The sequence below is a fragment of the Agrilus planipennis genome, unplaced genomic scaffold (genome assembly GCF_000699045.2).
Source record: "Agrilus planipennis isolate EAB-ADULT unplaced genomic scaffold, Apla_2.0 scaffold26, whole genome shotgun sequence".
NCBI lineage: Eukaryota > Metazoa > Arthropoda > Insecta > Coleoptera > Buprestidae > Agrilus > Agrilus planipennis.
This window is the reverse complement of record NW_020439469.1, coordinates 1,457,663-1,482,404: the sequence shown is the minus strand read 5'-3', so window position 1 is coordinate 1,482,404 and position 24,742 is coordinate 1,457,663. Positions and strand designations below refer to the sequence as shown.

General features: G+C 35.8%; 1 protein-coding gene across 7 annotated transcripts in view; it reads right to left on the bottom strand.

The window, feature by feature from the left end:
* LOC108740021 (mitogen-activated protein kinase-binding protein 1) overlaps nucleotides 1–24,742 on the bottom strand; it is a 482,920-nt gene that overhangs the window by 93,761 nt on the left and 364,417 nt on the right. The window contains exon 1 of one of the 7 annotated variants that reach the window (XM_025979100.1): nucleotides 18,239–18,843. The exons of 5 other annotated variants lie outside the window; for them this stretch is intronic. Coding sequence is in view for 1 of the 2 variants with exons in the window: in XM_025979101.1 (XP_025834886.1) it covers nucleotides 18,239–18,262 (24 nt within the window). In the remaining variant the exon portion in view is untranslated. Of the gene's footprint in view, nucleotides 1–18,238; nucleotides 18,844–24,742 lie in introns of those variants that run through there. One more of the 7 variants, XM_025979101.1, reaches the window with a different exon arrangement.

Sequence of the window (24,742 nt, the reverse complement as noted above, 5' to 3'; positions counted from 1 at the left end):
TGGTGTTACAGGCGAATGATGAGGATACCGTGGATAGAAAAGGTTCAAAATGAAGAGGTATTAGAAAGAATAGGAGAACAGAGGACTCTATGGAAGTCAATAAAAACTAGACGAGATAGGTTGGTAAACAGGAGTTAACAGGAGTAGAAGTAGACCTAGATTAGATTACTGTTCACAAATAGTTAAGGATGTGGGTTGTTCTAGTTTTGAGGAAATACGAAGATTGGCTCACCATACGAAGGAGTGGAGGTGCGTGTCCAACCAGTCTTAGGACTGACGAGCTTATGATGATAAAGCACTATCTGTTCACACTATTTCGAAATAGCAATTTTAGGGTTGTCTGTTGCTACTAATAACAGCTTCCAAAGCTTTTTTATTGGATACATTCACCAGATGATTGACCAATCGAATCTACTCGTCATTTGTCTCTTTTTGTCTTTTGCTCTGCAAGCAATATGTAATAAGGATAGAGATGTTTACTAATACGTTCGATTTTTGGTAAACGTTGTTAGACTTAGAGAAATTTCCCTACACCTACGGAATTTGAAGCCAGTTTAAGGAAAAAGATTCTCATTCAATTTGTATATTATTCTACCATGAAACAAGGTAAAACAAAATTCAATTTCGTCCAGTATCTGGTTGACTTTTATTAACTTCTATTAAATTAAGATATGAGATACTTTTCGCATTATTATTTTAAAAGAAACGACATTAATAATTGATACTTTTTCACAACTAAAAGTCCTAACGTATGCACATTTCTGTAACGTCTTATTTCAACTTAAAAAAAAAATTAATTCGCTTAGTAGAGAACCCTGACCGTCTTCTGACAGTTACTGGTTTGTTTGAAAAATCAATGAAATTTATACTCGGTATAGATGAATAGAACCCTAAATTTTAGAATGTTTCACAGTTTAATAACCGGGTCATACACAATTAAATATGAAAACATTTACACAGGGGTAAAGAAACAATCCGTAAGATAATTTCCCGTATATCAAATGAACGGTAAAGAAACGTCTTAAATAAAAAAAATATACCGGAAAAGTTAAGTCGACCTCAGACACATATCCCACATTTTTACAAATAATTGAAGTTCCAATTTGACCAGTAAAGGAAAACTTAACTAATCGCGATGCAGATAAAACCAATTATAACTAATTTGCAATAAAAACCTTGGTACATATACCCATTCAACGGTTACCTATTTATTACTTTTTTAAAATTCAACTAACTGTTAACAGGCACGACGAAAAAACTGAATACTGTTATAAGACAACTTTCATTTATTAAGTAAGGTCAAGTATACTATTACCTTCCAATTTTGGATTCCTATTAAAAATAAAAATTAACGTAAGTTTACGAATATAGTAATGACCCTACCGAGATATCTAGAACAATTATTGCTTGAAAGTTTATTTCTGAAAAGCACATTAATCCGTAAGTTTATTGATCGCAATGGACAAAATTCTAAAAATTTACCATAACTTTATCTACAAAACAATATACAATCGCAATCGACCGTAATGTTGCAAAATTCTGGTAAGATTTTACAGCAATAGCTTAATGTAAACGAAAGCATTCTTTTAAAAACAGGATGAACCTAGAGTGATTTTAAGGTAATCCATACAGAAAGTTGCTAGGCTGCATTTGGACTATGGAATTCATATATGAAAATCAAATGGAATTCTATGGAACTAACGAAATACAACACTAAAACTACTCAGAAAAACTTTTAAAAAACGTCACGTTTCTAACTGAGAATGACATTTGGAGCGTTGAAACGTTTTTATGTGAAATCAACATATTAAAATGAATTAATTTTTGAATTGATTTTTACCACTACAAATAACCTCAAATTAATGAGGAAAAATTGTTGCTGTTGTCACGCCCTTGCCGGAAATCGAACCCAGGTCCCTGTCTTTACGCACCATTGCTCGAGCACTAAGATAACAACAGCAACAACAATGATATGTACCTAGCTACGTAGGTCACAGAATCGTCGAACCAATGAGACGTTTAAAAGAATTTTTGTAGGGTTATCTGTAGTTATAATAATTAATTCAAAAATTAGTTCACTTTAATGTATTGAAATTAACCCCATAAAACATTTTCTGAATGAAATTTTAGAATTAGTGTTTTATTTACAGAACTGATAGTAATTGTTATTATTGACATTATACGAGGGTGGATTGATAAGTTTCCGGCCTGACCAAGAAAAACAAGGTTTTTAAAAATTTTTTTTTTTATTTCTCAACATAATCTCCTCCAAGGCTGATACATTTCTCATAGCGGTGTTCCAGTCTATTAATGCCATCTCTATAGACTGATTCGTCAAGCTCCTCAAAATAACCATTTACAGCTTCGATTACTTCTTCATTGTCCGCAAATCTCTTACCGCCAAGCCATTTTTTGAGATTAGGGAACAGAAAATAGTCACTCGGGGCTAGGTCTGGAGAGTAAGGAGGGTGCGGCATCAATTCAAACTTTAGATCGTTGATTTTAGCCGTCGCAACGATTGACGTGTGCGCTGGTGCGTTATCGTGATGAAACAAGATTTTTTTCTTCGCCAGATGAGGTCGTTTAATTTTCACCTCGTGGCTCAAACGTTGCAATAAGTCTGCGTAGTATTGACCAGTGATAGTATTACCCTTTGCAAGGTAATCAATGTATATAATACCTCTTGCATCCCAAAAAACAGTAGCCATAACCTTGTTCGCCGAAAAAATTGTTTTTGCCTTCTTTGGAGTTGGTTCCCCTGGTCCAATCCACTGTTTAGACTGTTCTTTGGTTTCAGGAGTGTAGTGGTGGACCCACGTTTCGTCAACGGTTACGAATCGACGCAAAAATTCGCTTGGATTACGCTTATACAATGACAAATTTGCGGTAGAAATGTTTTTTCGAATCAATTTTTGGTCGACTGTTAGCAAACGCGGCACCCATCTTGCACAGAGCTTTTCCATATGCAAATGTTGGTGCAAAATATGTTGCACACGTTCATATGACATCTTACAGGTCTCAGCTATCTCACGCACTTTCAATCTGCGGTCTCCCAGCACTATTTGATGAATTTTTTCGATCATATCTGGAGTTGTGACCTCAACGGGGCGTCCTGAGCGAGGCCCATCAGAGGTGCTCACACGACCCTTTTTAAACTCGGAAACCCACTGCTTAACGGTTGAATATGACGGGGAGGATGTCCCCAGTGTTGAGTCCATCTCTTTTTTAATTTCCTTCGGCGTTAACCCCTTCAAATAAAAGTATTTGATGACAGCACGATTTTCCTGCTTTTCCATTTTTACGAAAACCACAGAGGCGTCTTGTTCAGCGTGCTGTCAAACCTACACTAGCAAGGAGATCGGGCTGAAACTATAGCTACAAGCTATCCAAGGATGGTACTATAGAATGTCACCTCAAGGTAGGCCTAGTGGCGTCATCTCTTGGTTAGGCCGGAAACTTATCAATCCACCCTCGTAATCCAAACCATACAACGGGTTAGAGATACCTTCCGAAACTTCCTAAGATAACAGAGGTGTAGAAAGAACATAGCAAACTTTTTAATTTTATTTATTTATTTACATATTTATTTAAGTACATTCTCAATAACGGGCACAAATGTGCACAGTTGGATTAGCAGTTTGGATTACCGAAATTCGACTAGTGTCCGAATTGCAAAGAGTGCGGAATATCCTTATATTTTTTATATCTTTCATTAACATTACACGACATTTACAGTTCTTCTACTGTATCTAATATCTAATTTTATGTAAATACTACTTTTATAACTTGTATTTTTTAATTTCCATGCCTAATTTCATATACATATTTGTTTTTCATATTCTGGAATCTTCGCTTTCTAAGTTTTACTTCTTTTCAACCCTCTTTCACACTTATTAAAAATCTCTATTTTCATTTCCAATAACTTACATCTAAACTGTTTCATTTCACCTTTCTCAATAGTGCTCCCTTCGCAGTTTTTGGATTTAACTATTATTTTGTGTACTTGTAACATATAGCTTTTACTTCAATCTTCTTCTATTCTTTTTTAAATTTTTTACAAATCCCGCTCGAACCTATCCTATTGTGTACCCTCTTAGTTGCTGTTATTCCAAACTTCACGCTTTTACCTAATTATAGAAAGTGACCCTTTCCCAAATCATGTCCACTTACACATTTTTAGGCCTTATCTTAGTCAACTCCTTCATCCACTTTCCTGATATTCCGTCGAATAAGACCAAACGGGAATCCACCATAAAAGTTCCTCTAATGACATTTTTACAACTCAAAATTTCTTCAAACAAAAAGAAAAAGAAACCAGAACGCGCTATCAGTTTTCTCCACAGACTCTCTCGCTATTTTCTCCTCTATTTCGCTACATCCTTTTGTGTACAAATTTTTCCAAAATATTACTGTATATAGTGACTAAAGATTATACACTACACGCATTTAATATTTTATTGTGAAGTGCCAAACTGCGTATATCTTCAAACGACCAAAATGGAAAAGTTCGTTTCTGTAGTTGCATCAGATATAGAAAAAGGAACTGCTCATGGACCATCGATAAATAAGTCCCACAAGTCGCTGAATCAGTGATAATCATGATCTTGAGAACTAGGGATTTTTTTTATATTTTTTTAGGTAGAATTAAATAGCGGTGTTGTTTTTTCCGGAATAGCCAATAGTCCAAAAACCAGCAGTTTTTGGATCGACATTATCGATATTATAAGCTCTTATTGATAAACCAATTTGATTGTAGGTACATAACATCTATTTCATACTAACTTTTATCAACAAAGGTTTTCGAATAATCTGCCATTTGTAATCACGCTGAACGGAAACAGTTTTCAAGACGTAAATGATTGGACATCAACGTCAAGTCGACTATTGCAAAAACAACATTGCAAATTACACAGTTTATGTAACAACTGTCTGTCTAATGACTATAAAGTATGTAACAGGGTTAGAAGATGTTTAGAAAGTAGCGAACCCAGTTTCTTGCTTCATTTTTGCCTAGTTTTCACCGATAAAAAACTTGACTAAGATGCTTATTGTACAAGAAGTTGTTAGGATTTAAACGCTCAATATTTACTGTAACTATACGTTTACATTTCTGTATAATGTTAATTTGCGCGAAAATACCTCACAATAACTACATAAATTCCAAAATGGTTTCCCTTATTATACGCAGTATATTGCCTGTTTTACACTGATTGCCAGTGTGAAATCAATGCCAAAAGAAAAATTATTTTCTTAAAAAACAGCCGCCAATATTTCATCTTAGCAAAGCAGATGGAATATATTCACTTAACTTGACAAACCATATCTATACAACAATTGAGTTGGTTTGGTTTGTCATGTAACGTGTGCCTGTAATCAATATGACGTCATAAATTCAGCAAATAAAGTGATGGCTTATCATTTTCCTTATTACCTTGTAATCATAACCTACTGATCAAATTTCTTCATTATGAATGTTTCGATAGTATTGCAAGTAATTCTTCACTAAATTATCTATAATTTTAGGGTTCCATGACCAACAAGGGACTATAGCAGTCCGTCCATATTCTCATTTCTATACCAGTTGAAACGAAATTTAGTACATGTCAGGAGCGGTTATTATCTAAAAACCGTAAAGCTCCAGAACTATCAAAAAGTTACATTATAATCATCATCATCATGAGGTTCTCAGTCCCAACAGTGGTTGGACATGCACCTCCAATCTTTCCTATCCTGAGCCAATCTTCGCATATTCTTAAAACTAGAACATCCCACATCCTTAACTATTTGTAATCAAATCTAGGTCTATCTCGACTCCTCTTAACTTCCGTTTCTGATTCTTACATATCTCTAAGAAGCTTTTCATGTTTGAGAAGGTGCCCTACCAAACTATCTCGCTTGTTTCATATTGACTTCCATAACACCGTCTGTTCTACTGCTGTTTCTAATAGCTCCTGATTGCTAACCTTCTGTATCTAAGGTATCCTCATCATTCGCATGTAACACTACATTTTAAACGCTTCTCATCTTTTCTTTTCCGCCGCAACAATCTTTTTTGATTTTCTAAACTAACCGATTGCGAGCACTGAAGTAACTTCTGTTTATGTTCAATGTGCGTGCATAGAATCTCCTGTTAGAGATTGCATTCAAAAAGTGCATGTGAAAATCACCGAGTCTATTCCCAACATCTCCATTATGAGAATTCAATGGAGAGCAAAAGTCAAGAACATAAAACAATTTCGTTTCTTTGACTTTCTCTACCGTCGATGAGATAAAGGTTAAAAAGTAAATGTACAGTAATCACATGTTTGCAAATATACGAGCATGGACTATTTTTATTAACTTCATAAATAACATAATGAACGAATTCAGCAACTACATGTGAAAGCTTGTCCTTAATTACCAATGGTGTCGCTTAATAGTCCACAAAAACAATAACTAATAAGTCATTTCAGATGCAATAAAGAGGGATATTAATTCACTAATTAACTACGAATGCAAATATGAGAAACAAAAGGAACCCGGCTGTATGTGTAACATTTAACACTGAAAATACAATAAGAGCATATGAATATTACATTTGAAACACATTATTTTCATGCTTGCAATTTATGTATAAAAATAGGAAATTAGGATGAGAAAAATAAAACTACAAAATATGCAGGGAAAATAAACTTTTAAGCGGCATATCAATCGTCAACTGAATTATTTGAAATCCACTCGAAGCAAAATTATTAGTTAAACTATTAAACGGGCAGCAACTAAGTCAAAACATGGACGGTAGGCGCGGCGGAAAATAAAAGGTTAGAAGCTTTCGAAATGTGATGTTACAGGCGAATGATGAGGATAGCGTGGCTAGAAAAGATTAGAAATGAAAAGGTATTAGAAAGAATAGGAAAACAGAGGACTCTATAGAAGTCAATAAGAAATAGGCGAGATAGGTTGGTAGGACACCTTCTCAGGTATGAAGGTCTAGGTCAGAGACATATTAGAGGCAGAACGGGGAGTTAGGAGGGGTAGAGGTAGACCTAGATTATATTACTGTTCGCAAATAGTTAAGGATGTGGGATGTTCTAGTTTTAGAGAAATGCGAAGATTAGCTCAGGATAGGAAAGAGTGGAGGTGCGTGTCCAACCAATCTTAGGACTGACGACCTTGTGATGATGATGATGTTGATGATGAACTAAATCGATTCACCTACAATCAATGGAGGCTCGCGCATGACCGCTGGCCACTGTGGTGTTCCACCACACTGATTTCTGTTTGATGTTATCGATAACATTAAAATACTGAATTTTTAGTAATAGTCCTTTAGTTTAATGTTCGTAGAAATCCTGAGTTCAAAAAGATGTAAAATCCTTGTACGGAAGCAATTGCCTCACAGTTCGAATGTCTTAGTGTTTGGCTGTTTTATGCATGGGCGTAGGAAACCAGATTGCAAGAAGTAGACACGTGTCGCTCCCACAGTGCTGCTTGTTGAGTGGTGGAAGGTCGTTTTTTTACTCCGCGCTTTTAAATTTTCTTATATATATTCTGGAGCAGCACTTCCAGAGATTAGCTGGCATACTGGCGAAAGAGGACCCAATAAATGGTCTGAGGGAGATGGATTTCAGTTGGTAGGCGCTCCCTTCGAGTGAATCCAGCTCTACCTAGTCGTACAGACGGTTAGATATTTTTTGAAGATCTACCCTATTCCGCGTAGACGTAGTATTGTAACAATATAATAGTTATAATTAGTAACGTTTTCCCAGAATACATATGCAGAAGTAATTATTAAGCTGGTATTCCTTTCAACAGTAAAACTAAACAAAGAAAAAAAACAAATTAACACGTTAACAACTGATTTTTAACAATACTAGGTTTTGTTTCGATGTTTAAAATTCGAATACAAGTATTTATAACTTTATAGGTAATTACTAACAATGAACTTGGACTAAGTTAAACACGGAAAAGAGGCAAAACAGTAGTAGAAGGTTCTTATACTTAGCGAGTTTCGTACCGCCTAACAGTTAATGAATGTCATGTTAACTTTTAGCTAAACTTACAATTAGTTTTGGATTTTTATTAATGAATTTACATATACCCATCCAACAAACGTAGTCATAGTCATAGGGTAGTTACTTATGTTTGTAGACATATGCACAATTATTGAATAAGGGCGCATGAGGAAGTTACCAGGCAATGAACGCAATAAAAATAACAAGATACGAAATTGAACTATAAAGAGCATTTTAGTCTTGATGACTTTATTTTAGGAATTGCAATGATATGACTTGAATCCTAGTATTTGTGGCATGGCCTAGACCCTACAGGTTTAGACTATCGCTTAGCATTCATGAGAACGCCGTTTTGAATCTGGATCCATCTGCATAGGTCCAAGTTTTTCTCTTCTGTCTTCATTTCGTCCACCTCATGTTTCTCACCCTAACCACTAACCACCCAAGAATGGAGACTGAAAAGGATTAACTGCCCTACCTTCCAGCATAGTCCAGCATTAGTGGCTGCTGGGAATGAAACACGCAAGTTTTTTTTCGGCTGCACTCTCTACCCATTCGTTATTTTGAAACAAATCAAATCGTAAGTGCTTGTTGAGGCTGTTGATTCAGACATTTCTGACACATTTAAAAATTAAAGAGAAAACGAATTAAGTATTCGGTTTATTGATTTTATAGCTACTCTTTTTGGTGAGTTGGGAGTACCATTTAAGCATGCATACCAAGGAAAATTCTTAAGTACGAAGTTAGCAGCGTGATCCAGAGTTAACAAAAACGTTCAAGCGCGGGATCAGAACGGGTGTTTCTGGTCTCAGCGTCGCCTCTGCTTATTAATTAAAGTATTATAGTTGCCTTAAATTAATAAATAAAAAAATCGCTTATTATTTAATTTTACAATCGGAAGTGAAAAATATTTCGTATGACTGATTATGGTATGAAATAGTACAATGTTCGAAGTTTTCTTTATATTTTGTTACTTAAATGATTAGTGTTCGTACTAATCACATGCTTAATTAAAGTTATAAATAAATGAACAAATATTAAACGTACCGAACAAATCAATTTACAAAAGACACTTCAATAATAACAAAAAACAGTTTAGATACATCGATTAAATTTAAAGCATTTATATCATAAAAAAAAGTCTCACGGCTGTCTGCGACCTATTCACGGCCGACGAACTTTCTGTTTTCCTTCATTTTCCTAGTTCCGTTTTGTCACACCACATGTGCGCCCATTACCTCAACTAATTGTTGTTACAAACGAACAAAGTAACGGCTTTAAATGTAAACCTGTGTGTTCACCAACAATTTTGTAATGGCGACCTGTTATCTAACACGGATCATTTACTACAAAACAGAGGTTGCGAGTACACATATACACATTTTATAAATGTACATATATTCCCATAAAATAAACGGTATGTAAGTAGGTAACATGTAATAAAAGAAGCATAACGTTTTAGTGAACTCGTACATATTCTTTTTAAAATATTAACTATGTATAGTAACTTCTACTTAAACAGGTGGTAGCTTGTGGGTGTGTGTTCCGTAAAGTACCCTTCACAAGACAGAAGAGTTTCCCTTTTATGGCACATGCATAAAAATTTACATCTATGTAACGCACGTAAAAACTGTTAGATTTTCTTGAAAAATTTAAATTTACATCGTATCTTGAAACTAATCTCCTTATCAGTTAATAAAAGGTAGTATTTAAAAGTTCCTCGAATTACCATGAATGATTATCAAACATTATTGAACAAAGAAAACAGTATGATCATCATCGTTATAGGGTCGTCAGTCCTAAGATAGATTGGACACGCACCTTCAATCCTTCATATTCTCAGGTGATCTTCGCATTTCTCTAAAACTGCTAAGTGAAACTTATCATGTATATGTTACCGGAAATGTATGAAATCCGTCATTGTATACAATTCCTAGGAAATGTATACAATGACGGATTTCCTAGGAAATGTATATAATTCTTAAAATCGCCTGAAAGTGTGTGAAATAAATTATATTAGACACATTTCCTAGGAAATCTATACATTTCCTAAATAACAATCGGAAATGTATTACAGGTAACACTAAATAGGCAATAATACGGCAGAGTATTTGGAGATCTAGCTGTATCCTTTGGTGACGCGATTGTTTGATTGGGAAAATTGATGAATTTGGAATTTCTTTAATGCCCCTGTCCGCTAGAGGCGGACTGATATGTTAGATGTTAAAATAATGTGAGAAGGTTATCTTTGTTTCAGCAAACATGATGACCTTGAATTATTATTATTATTAGTATGTTGCAGAGGTGATAAGGCTAATCATTTTGTTATATATATGTTGGGCGCGGAGATCATAATGAAGCATGCCTTTTGAAGACATTAGAAAAACTCTAGTCTGTCATAAATCTACCTAATAACCATACAGTAACGTCACTAATGCATATACTTCTCCAAACCTAACCTAACCAAACAATAACGTCACCAATGCATATATATCAGGCGATCGCATTAAAACCGCGTAAACACAGTTAACTCTGATTCTCGTGTTTACTAACGTGTTTCATTCATTTTATTCACAGAAGGCATTAGTTTTATACATTTTAAGTACCTACAATATCGGAATTTCATACAATTTCCAGAAAACGTATACATTTCCCAGGATATGTGTGTATTAAAATATCTTTGAAACAATATTTTATAGAATAAAATAATTCGAAGTGGTCTGTATTATTATTATTATTATTAATTATTTTATTCGATTAAGCTAACGTGCCTATCACGTTGAGGTTGGCTACGCCAGGATTCGTTTTCAGCAAGTAGATATCCACACAAGTGGACCTTGTTGAAAAATACGTAATCCTAAAATGTAGCATCGTGCTACAGATGGCGTTCACTGTGCCGTTTGTAGTATTTTCTGAATATTTTATAGACTTCCTAAATAGCCTTGGAATTGTATACAGTTCCTATGAAATATATACAATTCCTAGATTTCATATATTTCCGGTATCATAGGGTCGTCAGTCCTAAGACTAGTTGGACACGTATACTTCGTTTACTTTCTGTAGAGATGTGACCTTCAGCTTGACCGGCGCAAAGTAGAAAAGAACAGCATTAGGCCAGAAAAGGAAGGAGACAACTCTCGGCCAAACTCTTAACCGGTGGGGAGCCTATAAGCCGTACAGTACTGCACGGAAAAATTGACTACAATTGCACTCTCAAATGTGCTGTTATTGGTACCATTTACTACTGAAAATATGAACGAAATGTTTATTTATATTTGAAGACATATTAAAGTTTTTAACGCACACTACTATTCATGATTGAACAAAACTTTTGGCAGGTACTGTATGAAAAAGTATGTTTAATGAATAAGAGTCGAGAGTATAATGAGTTTTCTTCTCCCTACCTGTGATTTTCCCAGCGCGCATCCAAGACATTGGAAGGGTCGCTAGAGAAAGTAAATGAAGTATACCTCCACTCATTAATAAGTTGAACCAATCTTGAGATTTCCCTAAAACTAGAACATCCCACATCCTTAACTATTTGTGAACTCTGAATTTTAGCAATTACTTCTATTATTATCACGACCGTATTTTAAATTAGAATGCCTACTTAACTTTTTAAAATTTAATTGCATTCCATACTTAATGTTGCGTCGATATTCAACGAAATTTCACGTACAAGTGTTACTGTAAGTATCACCTCAAGAAAACATCGTTAACAACACTAAAAAACTTTTATTTAGTAAAACTATTAACAACTACCTGTAATAAAACAAATAACAACTATAAAATTAATTTGCCGCTAAGATACTGTACCTGTTTGTTTAGTAAAGAAGAGAAATCCAACACTAAAACTTATTGCTATAAATGTAACGTGTAATTACACGCCAATTAACCGTGAATAATCCAAGAATCCTAAAAAGGAATTTACTTACTAGGTACTTAAAGTTTCATTCAAAGAAATTCGTAGAATACAAAGTAAAATTAACAAAGACGGGCGTTTGGAAAATACACTATTACATAAAGAGTAATTTTGCTCTTAACTACATCCTAGTTGGGATTCCGTATCTCATAAAGAAAAAAGGAACCCTTATAAGATTATTTCGTTCTCTGTGTAGGAAAGTTATTTATTCGGCATTTATTTACTATTTGGGCTAACCAAATACTAATGACATATATGTAGAATGAAACCAAAGAGGGCCGTTGGAAGAGGGCTTTTAAGTTAAAGTCAGTGGTGAAGTGGCAGTCTGCGTGTAAGGATGTGTAAACCGCCTTAAGGGCGGTTGGTTACTCTGGTGAGAGAGTAAGATGCCGTAGGGCAGTTGGTTACTTTAGTGAGAGTAAGATGCCGTAAGGGCAGTGGTTACTCTGGTGAGAGAGTAAGGTGCTGTAAGGGCAGTTAATATTTGATAATATTGAGAAAGTTGGTTATTGTGCACATATTATGTATTATAAGTGTTGTTGTTATCGTTGAAATGTAAGGTCTGTAGAAGTGTAAGGCAAACGGCCGACGGGTCGGATGTGCCTTTAGGTGGAGTGTAAATCCTGTGCGTCAGGTAGTTCACTGCAGATCTAGCTAGATATGCCTGGAGTGCCAGTGCACCTGTGGATGACGTGTTAAAGAGAGTAGAAGTCCACTCTTTGACCTGCCGTATACAGCAGTGGCCTGAGTGTCGGTAAAGCTGCGGTGATATCGGCACAAGGGCGTCCAGTAGAGGGATAAGTCTCTACATATAGCTTGCCAATGCAAAGATAAGCATTGGGAGCGATCTATGCATTAGGCCAATGCATAGAATGCCTGGTTATTTAGCTGGGGCCTAGGTGTGGCAAACACCTATTGTTTCAGGCAGTCTACAATCGTCATCAGAGATTCTTTGTTGGACACAACTACATCACCGAGTTCGACTACGTTGGGACATCGCAAGGGCGGCCCCAACTGGGACTGTTTAAATTGTCTATCGCATTGTATTGTTCTAATTGAGGGTTTTGTTTATTTCCTTACATGTTGTTTTACATTCATTGCCGCATGCCACTTCGCAAGATGTAACTCTCGAGGGGAACCCACTGGTTGCTATGTAAAGCTGGTAGGAGGAAATAGCTGTGAGGCTATTGGTGTATATATACATAATAGATTGAAAAATTGGTATATATATACACATAATAGGTGAAAAATATCATCATCCACAATAATAATTACATTCGCTGCTACATCTGTTTGAATGGATAATGTCTAGTTCCCTCCCATATATCTATTTTTAATTAGGGTTAAAATTTTCGGTATGTCGAATTCCCTCCTAATTATACATCAATTGCCTCGTAACGGCGGCGGATGACCTTGAGTGCTAATTGCCACTATAATGTCATAAAAAGTTGTTTAAATAATACAGCTTCACATCACATATTAATCTTAATATTATTCATTTATAGACATCACGATAACAATGATAATTTTATCAGACTACCCTTCTATTGGTCAAATTCAAGACAAACTAAAACTAATAAAGTTTTTCTAGAATCTAGATGATTGCATCAAAAAGCTAGACGCACATGAATTTCTAAACATTGAATTTGTTAAGGTAGTGGGAAACCATTTTAAAATTAAATAAATAAACATTTCATAACTGACATGTGTTTTCTTTCTGAAATTATTTTATCTTTAATTTACTGAAGTACTGAAGTGCACTGTAAATATATATTTATTTTCGATAAATAAAATCGGTAAGTAGTCNTATTAACATAATTTCCTTCCAAGTCTTCTGTTTTCAGTGTTGTCACATAGACTACTACATTACATGAGACTGGTAACATATAGCATAGGTACTTAATTTCTATATTACTGTCCTGATTTATTAAACGAACAATGCGTCTACAAATGCGTTTCTTTTGCGCCTTGTCGACTATACGTAAAAATAAATCAACTTAATTAGCAATAAATTACACCTTTTCTACTTAGTTAATAAATTTATCGAAGATGTTCGTCATACAACGCAGATACTTACTGTTAAAATAACCGTAACTAATGCAACGTAATTATATAGTATTGGTTCGCATCAGCTTTCTTTAAACGAAACTGTAAAGAATAAAAAATAATAGGGGATTATGGGTACTTTCAACCGTATCTACCTATATGTATCTATACTACATGTGTATTTTCAATGGTAAATATTTTTAATAGTAAATAACAGAACAAAGGCACGAAGTTTAGGTACTAATTAAATTCCATTTACCATAAACCGTTTTTTTCCATAAAAAGAATCCCTCTTTTCATTTTAACCATATAATGTAACTTTGATAATATATAGTACAAATCTCATGTTAAATATCCCGAAGCAGCCTCATCATTTTTGAAAACATAAAAAAGGACAGTTATGCTGAATTGTGCTACTGTTGTACTCTAATGTGCTGCTCGAATACCACAAAAAGAAAAGCCATTTTTGGGTTAGGTTAGGTTAGGTTATGCTAGTTTTAGGGTCAAATAGGCTGTCTTCGAAAACGACATAGTGTTTAGAGCAACGAGCACGTGGGGTGGGGATGGTACCTGAATAGAGAACACATGAGGATCGGGTTGCCTCGCCTGAAAAGTTGAATTAGGATGGAGGATAAAATAATTCGAAGCGGTTTATATTCTGTCAAAACTGCCAAACGCGGATCGCGATTTCTATCACACAGTCTGTGTTCTTTCGGAGCTGCCTGCGACGCGCTGATGAGATCCAAAAAGATCGAAATCGCGATCCGCGTTTGGCAGTTTCGACAGAATACAAACCACTTCGAATTATTTTATTCGATTATGGTAACGTGCCTATCACATTAAGGTTAGCTACGCCGGGATTCGTTTCAGCAAGTAGATATCCATATATTTAAATGGACCTTGTTGGAGCATACGTAATCCTAAAATGTAGCATCGTACTACAGTTGGCGTTTATCGCGCCATTTGTGGTATTTTCTAATACAGTAGTTATACATTATAATAGATTAAACTATATGAATCGTCACTGTTTCTATTTAAACACATGCAGAATTTTTTCCATCACAGTTTCACAATTTGAAATAAGGAATCGTTTCCTATATTTGCTTTCTTTCTCTTCATTTTCAAATGCATCGTAGCATGCACTTTTCAGAATCTCTGGTCAGTAGAGTCAGTAGTTGGTTGTTAAAAATAAACTCAGGTAAGCAGTTCTAACTTATTTATGAAGGGTGTCGAGCTTTGTTCGGTAAGTAGAATACGAGCCCTTCGCTGCGGGACATAGGCATTTCAACCTGTTCTGCCCCGCTGTTCGTAGCCTCTATACAATCTCCATGTACAGGTGTCAGCAGCCAAAAGGTCTCCTTTTTAATCCACCATATTCAAAGACCCTTTTGTGCAAAAACAATTTACACAAGCGTATCGTCTTACGCTCGTTTGCTTTGCCCAGGTTAAAAAATAAGGCGGAAATTATTAGGTTTTTTTATCGGGGACACGATTATATTTTTAATTGCTTAGTACCTACGTACGTGAGAATTTTTCTGACATAATATTATCCACCAAATAGTTTTAACTAGCTGATTTTATTCCAGAATGGGTCACGAAACGAATTATTTGCGGGGAACATGGAAGAAAAGTAAACGAACAATTCCATTAGAACGTTGCGGGTTTAGCTAAAAAATAATAAAATTTNCTAGCAAGGAGATCGGGCTGAAACTATAGCTACAAGCTATCCAAGGATGGTACTATAGAATGTCACCTCAAGGTAGGCCTAGTGGCGTCATCTCTTGGTTAGGCCGGAAACTTATCAATCCACCCTCGTATATATGTACCTATATGCATACACATACACCTAAAAACCTAGTTCTACGAAGAAAGTTGGATTTTGCTCAATTCATCGTATCGCATCGATAAAAAATTGTGAGAACCAGCGCTCTTTAATCGTGTAAGATGGAGCGAGCAAGCATTGTTCGACCAGAAGAAATGATTGTACAGAAAATTGTTAGAAGGACGTATTTGTTTAGAGGTCTCATGAGAGAATATGAAAGTTAATTGAGTTTCTTTACCTTTTTAAAACAATAATGAATCGAACTGGATTTTTTTTATCTGACTACGTACCTATCTAAAGCAGTCATATGAAATTAACAATAATAAATATACAATCTTTTGACAATAACTCGCAAGGACAACTTATACGAAATAATAGTCATAATACTAACTATACAGAACCCTAATTTTTACTAAGGTAAGGCTTGAACAGGGTTCCTCAAAAATTATGGTTCTGTATCATCATAACATGTATCTATACTTTGTAAAGTAGGGTCACTTCTTCGATCTAACCTAAAACGCCGGCGTTAAATCAATTTCAGCTCCAATCGTGGAAGCAATCCTAGATTCGACCAGGACTAATAAATGAAAATTATAATTATTGTCAACAATCACGTTTAAAACAAGTTTTATAATGGGTGATAAATACGTAGAAGGCTGAGATTCAAATTTAATAAGTAAAATAATGACAAATATGATAAGAATATATCATTATACAGGTAAGGAAAAACGATCACCGAACATTTACATATTTCTTTGTCGGATTTTTTTCTTTGAAAACTGACTTAAACTAAACGAAATTTTATAATCTTTTAAACAAATCGTAACACCTTTAATGGCTTTAAATTGTATTTATTGGACTTGCATCTATTACTTTATTATTTACCTGCATGAGAAGCATGTACCTATAGTTGGGACGTTTAAAATTGGCAAAGTCCGCAATAAAACTGTGGCATTTACTTTCTTCTTTCAACTTATTAATTAGATTGGAGCGGTTGCTGTCAGAATGCTTACTTTTACTTACGACAGACTTTGTAGGGAATGTCGTAAACATAGAAAAGAGATGTCAGGTAGGAATTGCAGCGGACACTAATAAAGAAAAAGGAATAACATTACATCAATTGATGTGTAACAGTTAAAGATACACTCAAGCAGACTTTCAGCATGTTGCAAGCATCGGACTTTAAGGAAAGTGCAACATTCTCAGGTATTTAGGAAAGCAAAGACGCTTGTTATAGATTGATATAATTCCAACCAGGCAGTTATAAAGTCGACCCTGATCTTTAGCGTACCTAAGCAAACTCTAACCGCTGCACCGCGTACTATTATTCAGTTATCTATTTTCACTTTGTCTGTACTACTCATGAAGCATTGCCTAACATAACAAGGGCATGTTCCAAGTGGTAACAAGCAGGAAGAGAATAGTAGTCAGGTGAGGGTGTGACAACAGCAACAATTTTCCTTTAATTTGAGGTAATTTGTAGTGGGAAAATTAAAAATAAAATTGAATTTGCATTATTAATATCAACTCCTATTAAATGTCAAAATGGTTCATATAGTATTAATATAGATACTTAATTCGGCAGATTTGTAGCCTAATAAGTACGGTTTGTCGTTGTTGCTGTTGTCACCTCTCATAGCTTAGTCGTCAGAGCATTGGTGCGTAAAGCCAAAGGTACCGGGTTCGATTCCCGGTGAGGGTATGACAATAGCAATAATTTTCCTTTAATTTGAGGTAATTTGTAGTGGTAAAATTAAGAAGATATTGTCCGTTCTCACCGGCTATCCCCATGTTAGGTTCGGATCTTGCCACTAGTGTATAAAAACGCTTTATGGGTATACAGGATAAGTAGAGTGAAGTTAATATTACAGGTAGTCTGGTGTTATGTAATAAAAATAAAAATCTCGATTACGTCACTGCAATGAAAAAAGACTCAAGCGAATCTTTCCATTATAGCAACTTAATGTGAAGGTCGTCATAGTGTCTAATTGGTACCATTATCTTATTATTGTTAACTTATTTTGGCGAAGAATTCAATTATTAGATTTATAGTAGGTACATTTTTCAATAGCCATCAGTGATATTCTCGAGTAAGTAATTAAAACTACATTTCGTTTCCTTATTATACATGAGTGACCTAAAACGGCCTATTAGAATGGGCCCTTTTAATGCCTGGAATAGGTACGGAATGCTCTCATGTACTTCTATTTTAATTGCCTGACTGTTATGTACGCATAAAAATTACCTAATTGTTAATTAAAAAGGTAGGTATAAGGTCACGTTTACAAAAAATTCATAAACATTTCGCACCCGTAGGTGTGTAGTAAGTTATACAAGACATTTCGCGACAAAAATGACTTCAATGGATCCGACGATTTTGGAAAGTGGGAAGTTTAATAACACACCCAAAACCATTGTTAGTTTATTTAAAGTAAAAAAAAAAAGGATATTTACCATATCTGGAGGTTTGCTTATCATTTCTAATAACGATTGAGCTCCTTAACAACTTAAACAATAGAGTTTGTTTGTTTGGCCTTGCAGATCACACACATACAATCACACTACACACGTGTAGGTACACAAAGTCGACTTGTACCTGTATGTATGTATGCTTATGTATTGTATAATACCATAGGCAAGTACGTTTCCAAACTGCGATGTGTACCTACATCTGCACATTCGAACTAATTGTAAAATAAGCGAACTTCAGCACTTTGATCTTGTTAAAGGCGCACGTTATTACGCGAAGTAAAACTTTCGAGTGGCAAAAGTTGGGGACGTTTATGTTTAGTTCACATTGCGATTGGTTTGATATGGATAGCGTCTGCGGATATTTCGGAACTTTTTTTTCTCTGGCTATTTTCACGGTCTACTGCGACGACAAATAAACACACGAATCAACGACACGAAATAGACTATCACGATGAGCGACTGAGAGAAGGAGCACGCCGATTTAAAACGGTATTTAACACTGCTACGTAAACCTGTTTCGAATAATTCAGTTGAGTTTTCAATGACGTGACCGGACCCCTTCCTTGGAGTTTCACACCGCATTCACCGGACAACTACCGTACCTACAATAGGCGAAGTTGCAGCTGGACAGCGCACCATTAGATAGATTCGAAGACGATCAGCAGTTTTCAACGGCGCAGGGTCGTTGCGCACAAGAGCGCTAACGTTTCGCCGCGCCGCAGTTTCTTCTCGATTTTTGTCATTCTTCAGTAGTTACTTTAAGTACTTCAAATGAACTGGGGACTGTCCTTAATTACGGAAAGCAAAATTCATCAATTTATTGACCCTACTCTCCGGACATAACGGAACCGCAAGGCGTGACCTGACTGTTCCCCCTTACGTAAACGTGCAATGTATCTGTGCTTGAGTGTTTTTTTTCTTACATGACATACCGTCTTAACGTTCATCCAGCTGTAAAAAAAAACTTAAACTTTTGGGTGTTTTATTTCCACCAGCCACTAATGCCGGTAGGCGGTCAATTTCTACAGATTACGCCGGACGGTAGGGCGAGAGGCCCTCTTGAACCTCCTTTCAGGAATCGTGGGAATCGTGGGAATAGATGGGTGGTGGTTCGGGTGAGAAAGATGAGACGAACAAAATGAAGACAGAAGAGAATGAGAGATTATCTGTGTAATATTACTGCCCCAGCATTTGCCTAAGTGATCCAAAGAAACCACAGAAAAACTTGGACCAAGACAGACGAACCCGGAATAGAACCGACCCCCTCACGAATGCTAAGTAATGGTTTAAACCAAAGCCTAGCAAACTCGGCTCTTTTAACTCCCGAGTGCTCCTCAGGTATAGCCAAGGAAGTCCTCATTACTCCTGCGAGTGCGAGTGAGATGATTCTTTCCTTTTCCTATCCCTTCCATTTCGTAGGTGAGTCCCCTCTTCCACAACCGAACCCAATAGTATTGCGACCGTAGTCCGACATGCTACCCCCTAGCTGCGGGACGATCATTAGAAAATTTTCGTAGGTATTATTTAAGTTACGAGAGAGGCTTCGCTCGTCTACGGAATGAAGGGACTTGATGTGGGAGTGGAAGGGAGAAGAAAAAGAGAAAGCAATATGGTCATCACTGCTTACCCTCTCGTACTTATTGAAGGGTATGTATGGAGTGACCCAAACTAATCTCAGGTAACGACTCCTACGAAGTTAAAGTTTGCCCTGCTCTGGCCTAAACCTCTAGACCATGCCGCTAAGGTACTCCAGCTGACATATTCCTAGGCTGACGGTATTTTACGTACGTATTCTCTGTAGTAGCTAGATTGAGCAAGATTGATTAGTTCAGCCATTCTCAGCACCCTTGGGGGTAGGGAAAGTTATATTTCTAGCGTCTTCAATGCTACATAATACCAAACAATATAACAAATGAGCAAGTGTTTTAGTTTGCTGTGATTTTCACAAATTGAATACCATCCAAAAGTGGATTCCGAATTTTATTTTGACTCTCAACAAACGTCTCGTCTAACACATGAAATACTTCAGTAGCAGCAAATATCAACTAGATGGCGATACAGTGCCTGTACTACGATATTACACAAACTTTCTTTTTAGAAGTTTTATTTATTAGTTTGGTTAGCAATTTACGCAATAACACAAGAGGTACTTTAGTAGCAGCAAATAACAACTAGATAGAAGAAAGCCTCATAGAAAAACTGCCCAGTTTCAAATTAAAACTGTTTTCGCGAAAACTAGACCTAGTTTGGATTCAACATAGATAACTACTACAATTTTGTTGTATACATTTGAATTATACATCGATTTAACTCTTACAGTCGTCGTACGGACTGATGGAAGGCATATCAAAACATAACCAGTTTTTCACATTTGCATTTTGGATGAGATATCCAGTTTCAACTAGACGATTTCTACGTTTTATTAAAAAAATACATTTTAGTGTATCCAGAGATAGAAAATACTCCAGTTCAATTTCAGGTGAAACAGGTTTTCCTAGGACAAACTACACATAGCATTGCGTATTAATTGTCAAATTCCTATTAATAATACAAATACTCAACTTATCAATATTTAATGAAGGCAATAATGTATTTATGTTATTGGTTGGATCAATGATGCAGAGGAAACATGTAAATAATCATATTGGGCAATCTAATTTACCTAAGTCGAAACACTTCTGCCTTGATCACGTCTCCCTTCTATTCGAGCACGTTTTCCCAAAATCGTATTTCTAACCGTTTGAAATGACCTGTAAGTATGTTACCACAATGTCTACAATTTAGACATTCTATAGAATGCTGGGGTCTCTCAGATAATTACTAAATGTTTAAACATAGCATGCTTGACAGAGAATGTTTACATATGTATGAAACCTACAAAATGAAAGCAAGAAATAAGAAAAAATAATAAAGTAGAGAGAGGGGGTTCGATGCTCCTGGGGAAACAAACCCGAACTTGAATGCAAGGTGAAGACTTTACACTAAATAAGGTAAAGTATAAAATGACAATTTTTCTATAATTAATTAAATGGATAATTATATCGACTGTGGATCGAAGTTTAATACATTTACAATTATTAATCTATTTTACATATTGCCGGCAATAGTTTTGGTATTCTATAGAATGGTTAGATTTTGGGAATACAGTAAATTACTGTATACATTGCCTAAGCATTACAGACTTTCTTGGGAATATTAGGATTCTAGGCATTCTACAGAATGTCGAACTACACGCATTGTCGGTAAGTTATGTTTATATGTAATGCACGTAATCGAAAACTAGTGCTCATAATAACAATAAACGTCCTCAATAGGCAATTGTCTGAGTTTTTTTATATTCAGGTAATTATGAAAATGAAATGATGTTATTACGTGTAATGAAGCGAATACATTTCAATAAAATAAAATGTATGTATAACCTTTATCAAAATTTAATACTGCTTAACTTTCAAAACTGTAATTACATTAATTCAATGCTGAAATTTACTTTCAACACTTAGAAAAAGCCTTTTAATAATGGGTTTTCACAGAATAGTAGAAGCGCTCATACAATCTCCGAATTGCAGCAATTTATACACTAATATACAGGATGTTTCTGAAATAAGTAGCAAACTCTGGACGGTGTCAACTAGATGCAATAGACAATAGATGAAGATTTAGATGAATTAGAAGCTACAACCATGGAGAACGTAAACAATACTGCTTATCAATAGGCTAAACGGAAAAACTGGTCATGGAATTGAAAAACGTCCCATTGAAGCACTACTCAGGGAAACCCCTCTATTCATTTCTGCAACAATAAATTTCCAATTTCTTTAAAATACTTGCCTTTAATTTTAAGAAGAATAGGTTTACAAACGATTTATTATCACGTTGACTACGTTATTATCGGTTCCTGGTCACCAATTCATATGCGGCCTATTAAAAATTGACCTAATGAAATTCCTAAATATATATAACAATGTTTAAGTTTATAAGTACTAAATTTTTAGAAGGATGGGAAGAATGAATATCGGTCCCTATCGGTACCCGTACCTCAAGAAATTATAAGGTACCTATATAGTATAACACCGGTGCGATTTCAGTCTCTATTAGCTTTTTATATTAAATTATATGGCAAACAAATGGAAATCATATTTTTGACTTAGTTTCGCCCTTTTTTTTAACATGTTGTCGGTATCGCACTTTAAAGGAAGTTCAACATTCTCAGGAATTTAGAAGAGCAAAGACGTTTATTTAAAGATATAATTCCAACCAGGTAGTTATAAAGCCGACCATAATTTTTAACGTACCTAAGCAACCTCTAAGGGCTGCACTATTATTCGGTTATCACATTTCACTTTTTGTCTGCACTACTCATGAAGCTATTCCTACCTTAACAAGGGCTTGTCCAAAACACAGCCAATGACTGCAGTCCCAAGGATAAACAAGAAAAAGATACGTCTATTCTCATAGATAATTTTGATCATCCTATTTATAGACTCTTGCGGAAAATGTCCCTTTGTCAAACTCTTTAAAACTTTTAATACTGGTAATTCTCTACCTTAACATCAAGTCTCAATGGACATCATCTCTGGTACGAAGCAATGAAACTAAAAAACTACTTTAGACTTTAAAACATATTTCAAAATTAATTAAATATTTCATAATCATAAAGTTGTAATTCTTTCAAAATACGAAGATTGGAAAAACTTTGGCGGTTGTTGTACAACAAACAAAACAGCTCAAACCCCAACGCCAAAACACGAAGCACTTTTCGGTAACAAGTTTATCTTCTTCAGAGACTGAAGTTGTCCGAAGCACTCCAGTCCCTGAAGTGCTTCGGACAACTATAGTGTCGTGTTTTGACGTTGGGGTTTGAGCTATTTTGTTCGTTCTAGTTCTTTCAAAATTCATAGAACAGGTATCGAGTTCATTTACTTGTAAAATAAGCGCACTGGCATTCTGCAACAGTAAACGAAAAGAATTTTTTCAAAGAATTATCTATGTATAAGCAGAAATTAACGGAAACTCCATAGTTCTGGTTACTGTGAAAGTTATAGAACTTCACGAAGTCATCGAAAAAGACGAAGAAGATTTCTAACCTAGTTGGTATCAGTTTTCACTAAATCAGCAAAATAAAAAAAACAGCGAATGACCCATCTTGAGCTATGTACAAAAAAATCATTCATTCATCAATAAGTTTAGCGCGTGAAGGGGGTTCGATGGTCAAATCGGGACAGTCGACTTGGGAACGTGTTAACTAAAAGACTCTGCCCTTAAGGGATAACCGGTAAGAAATCCTAACGCTGGTTGCACATTACACGTTTTCGCTCGCACGATCAAAAGTCGTACGAGTTTATATCGTGGTGTAGCTGCTTTCCCACTGTACGATTTTAAACGTAGGTATCACAGGATTTGTAACCGTACAAAAACATTATTCAGATACATACGCTCATTGTCACCATTTCTGAGGAAAGTATTGTACAGTGACTATGAATCGGGGGCAAATTATAGCTTGGTTATTGTATCGGCGTCGAAAAAGACAAAGGCGTGAGCGCCTTCATTGGGTGCATCCTATTAATCAGAAAGGTGAGGAAGTGGGGTTATTCTACACCTTGTTGGAAGACCTGAGAAATGATAAACGGAAGTTTTTCAACTACTTTCGTATGTCAGTTGGCTCCTTTGACGAACTGCACGGCAAACTGCAGAATGTCAGAACGACAAAACACATAATTTAGAAATTGTACACAACCTATTGAAATGCTAGCTATAACTTTAAGGTAATAAGTGTCTTTAACACCGACTGTTTTTATTTGCTTTGTAGAGGGGGTATTGTAATCTTAAAAAGAATCATCCTCCGAGAATATTGCTTATTTTCACGTTGTATAATCTCTAAACCACTAAATACATATTTGTTTTCCCAATTCCGTCGGTCAGTTTGATGGTCTGTCCGTTTGTCTGTTGGAAGTTGCTAAAAAGCTATTTTTTGAACGTATATTAAACCGCAAAAGAAACGCAACAGCAAACAACGCGAACAAAATAGTAGTAGTAGACAGGTTCCCGCACGATTGAAACCGTCTAGTATGAAAGGGTGCATTTGGCCACGTAGTCCACTAAGCGGAGATACGATACGGCTACCGTTCATCTGTAGTGGCACTGGACGGCTGCAACGCGATCAAAAATCGCGTCCGTGCTGTAACCGTATAATATGAAAGACCTCCATACTCCTCATAGGAGACTAAAAATATTTGCCCGTACGATTTATTCCCGCACGAGCGAAAACGTGTAATGTGCAACGAGCCTTACTGTATAGCAGCTGTCCACGCGGACGCATCGCTCACTCGAGTAGGGGAGAGACAGATGTCGAACGCTGCCGAACGCGGAGGCCGATTGTGCCTTTTTGTCGCTCGTTCCGCGCTCTCGCTTGCACTTTAAGCCTTAAATGGAACGCCTCAGAGCGAGGTAACGCCGCATGAGTCATGTTTTTTCGTGCGTGCAGCCGGC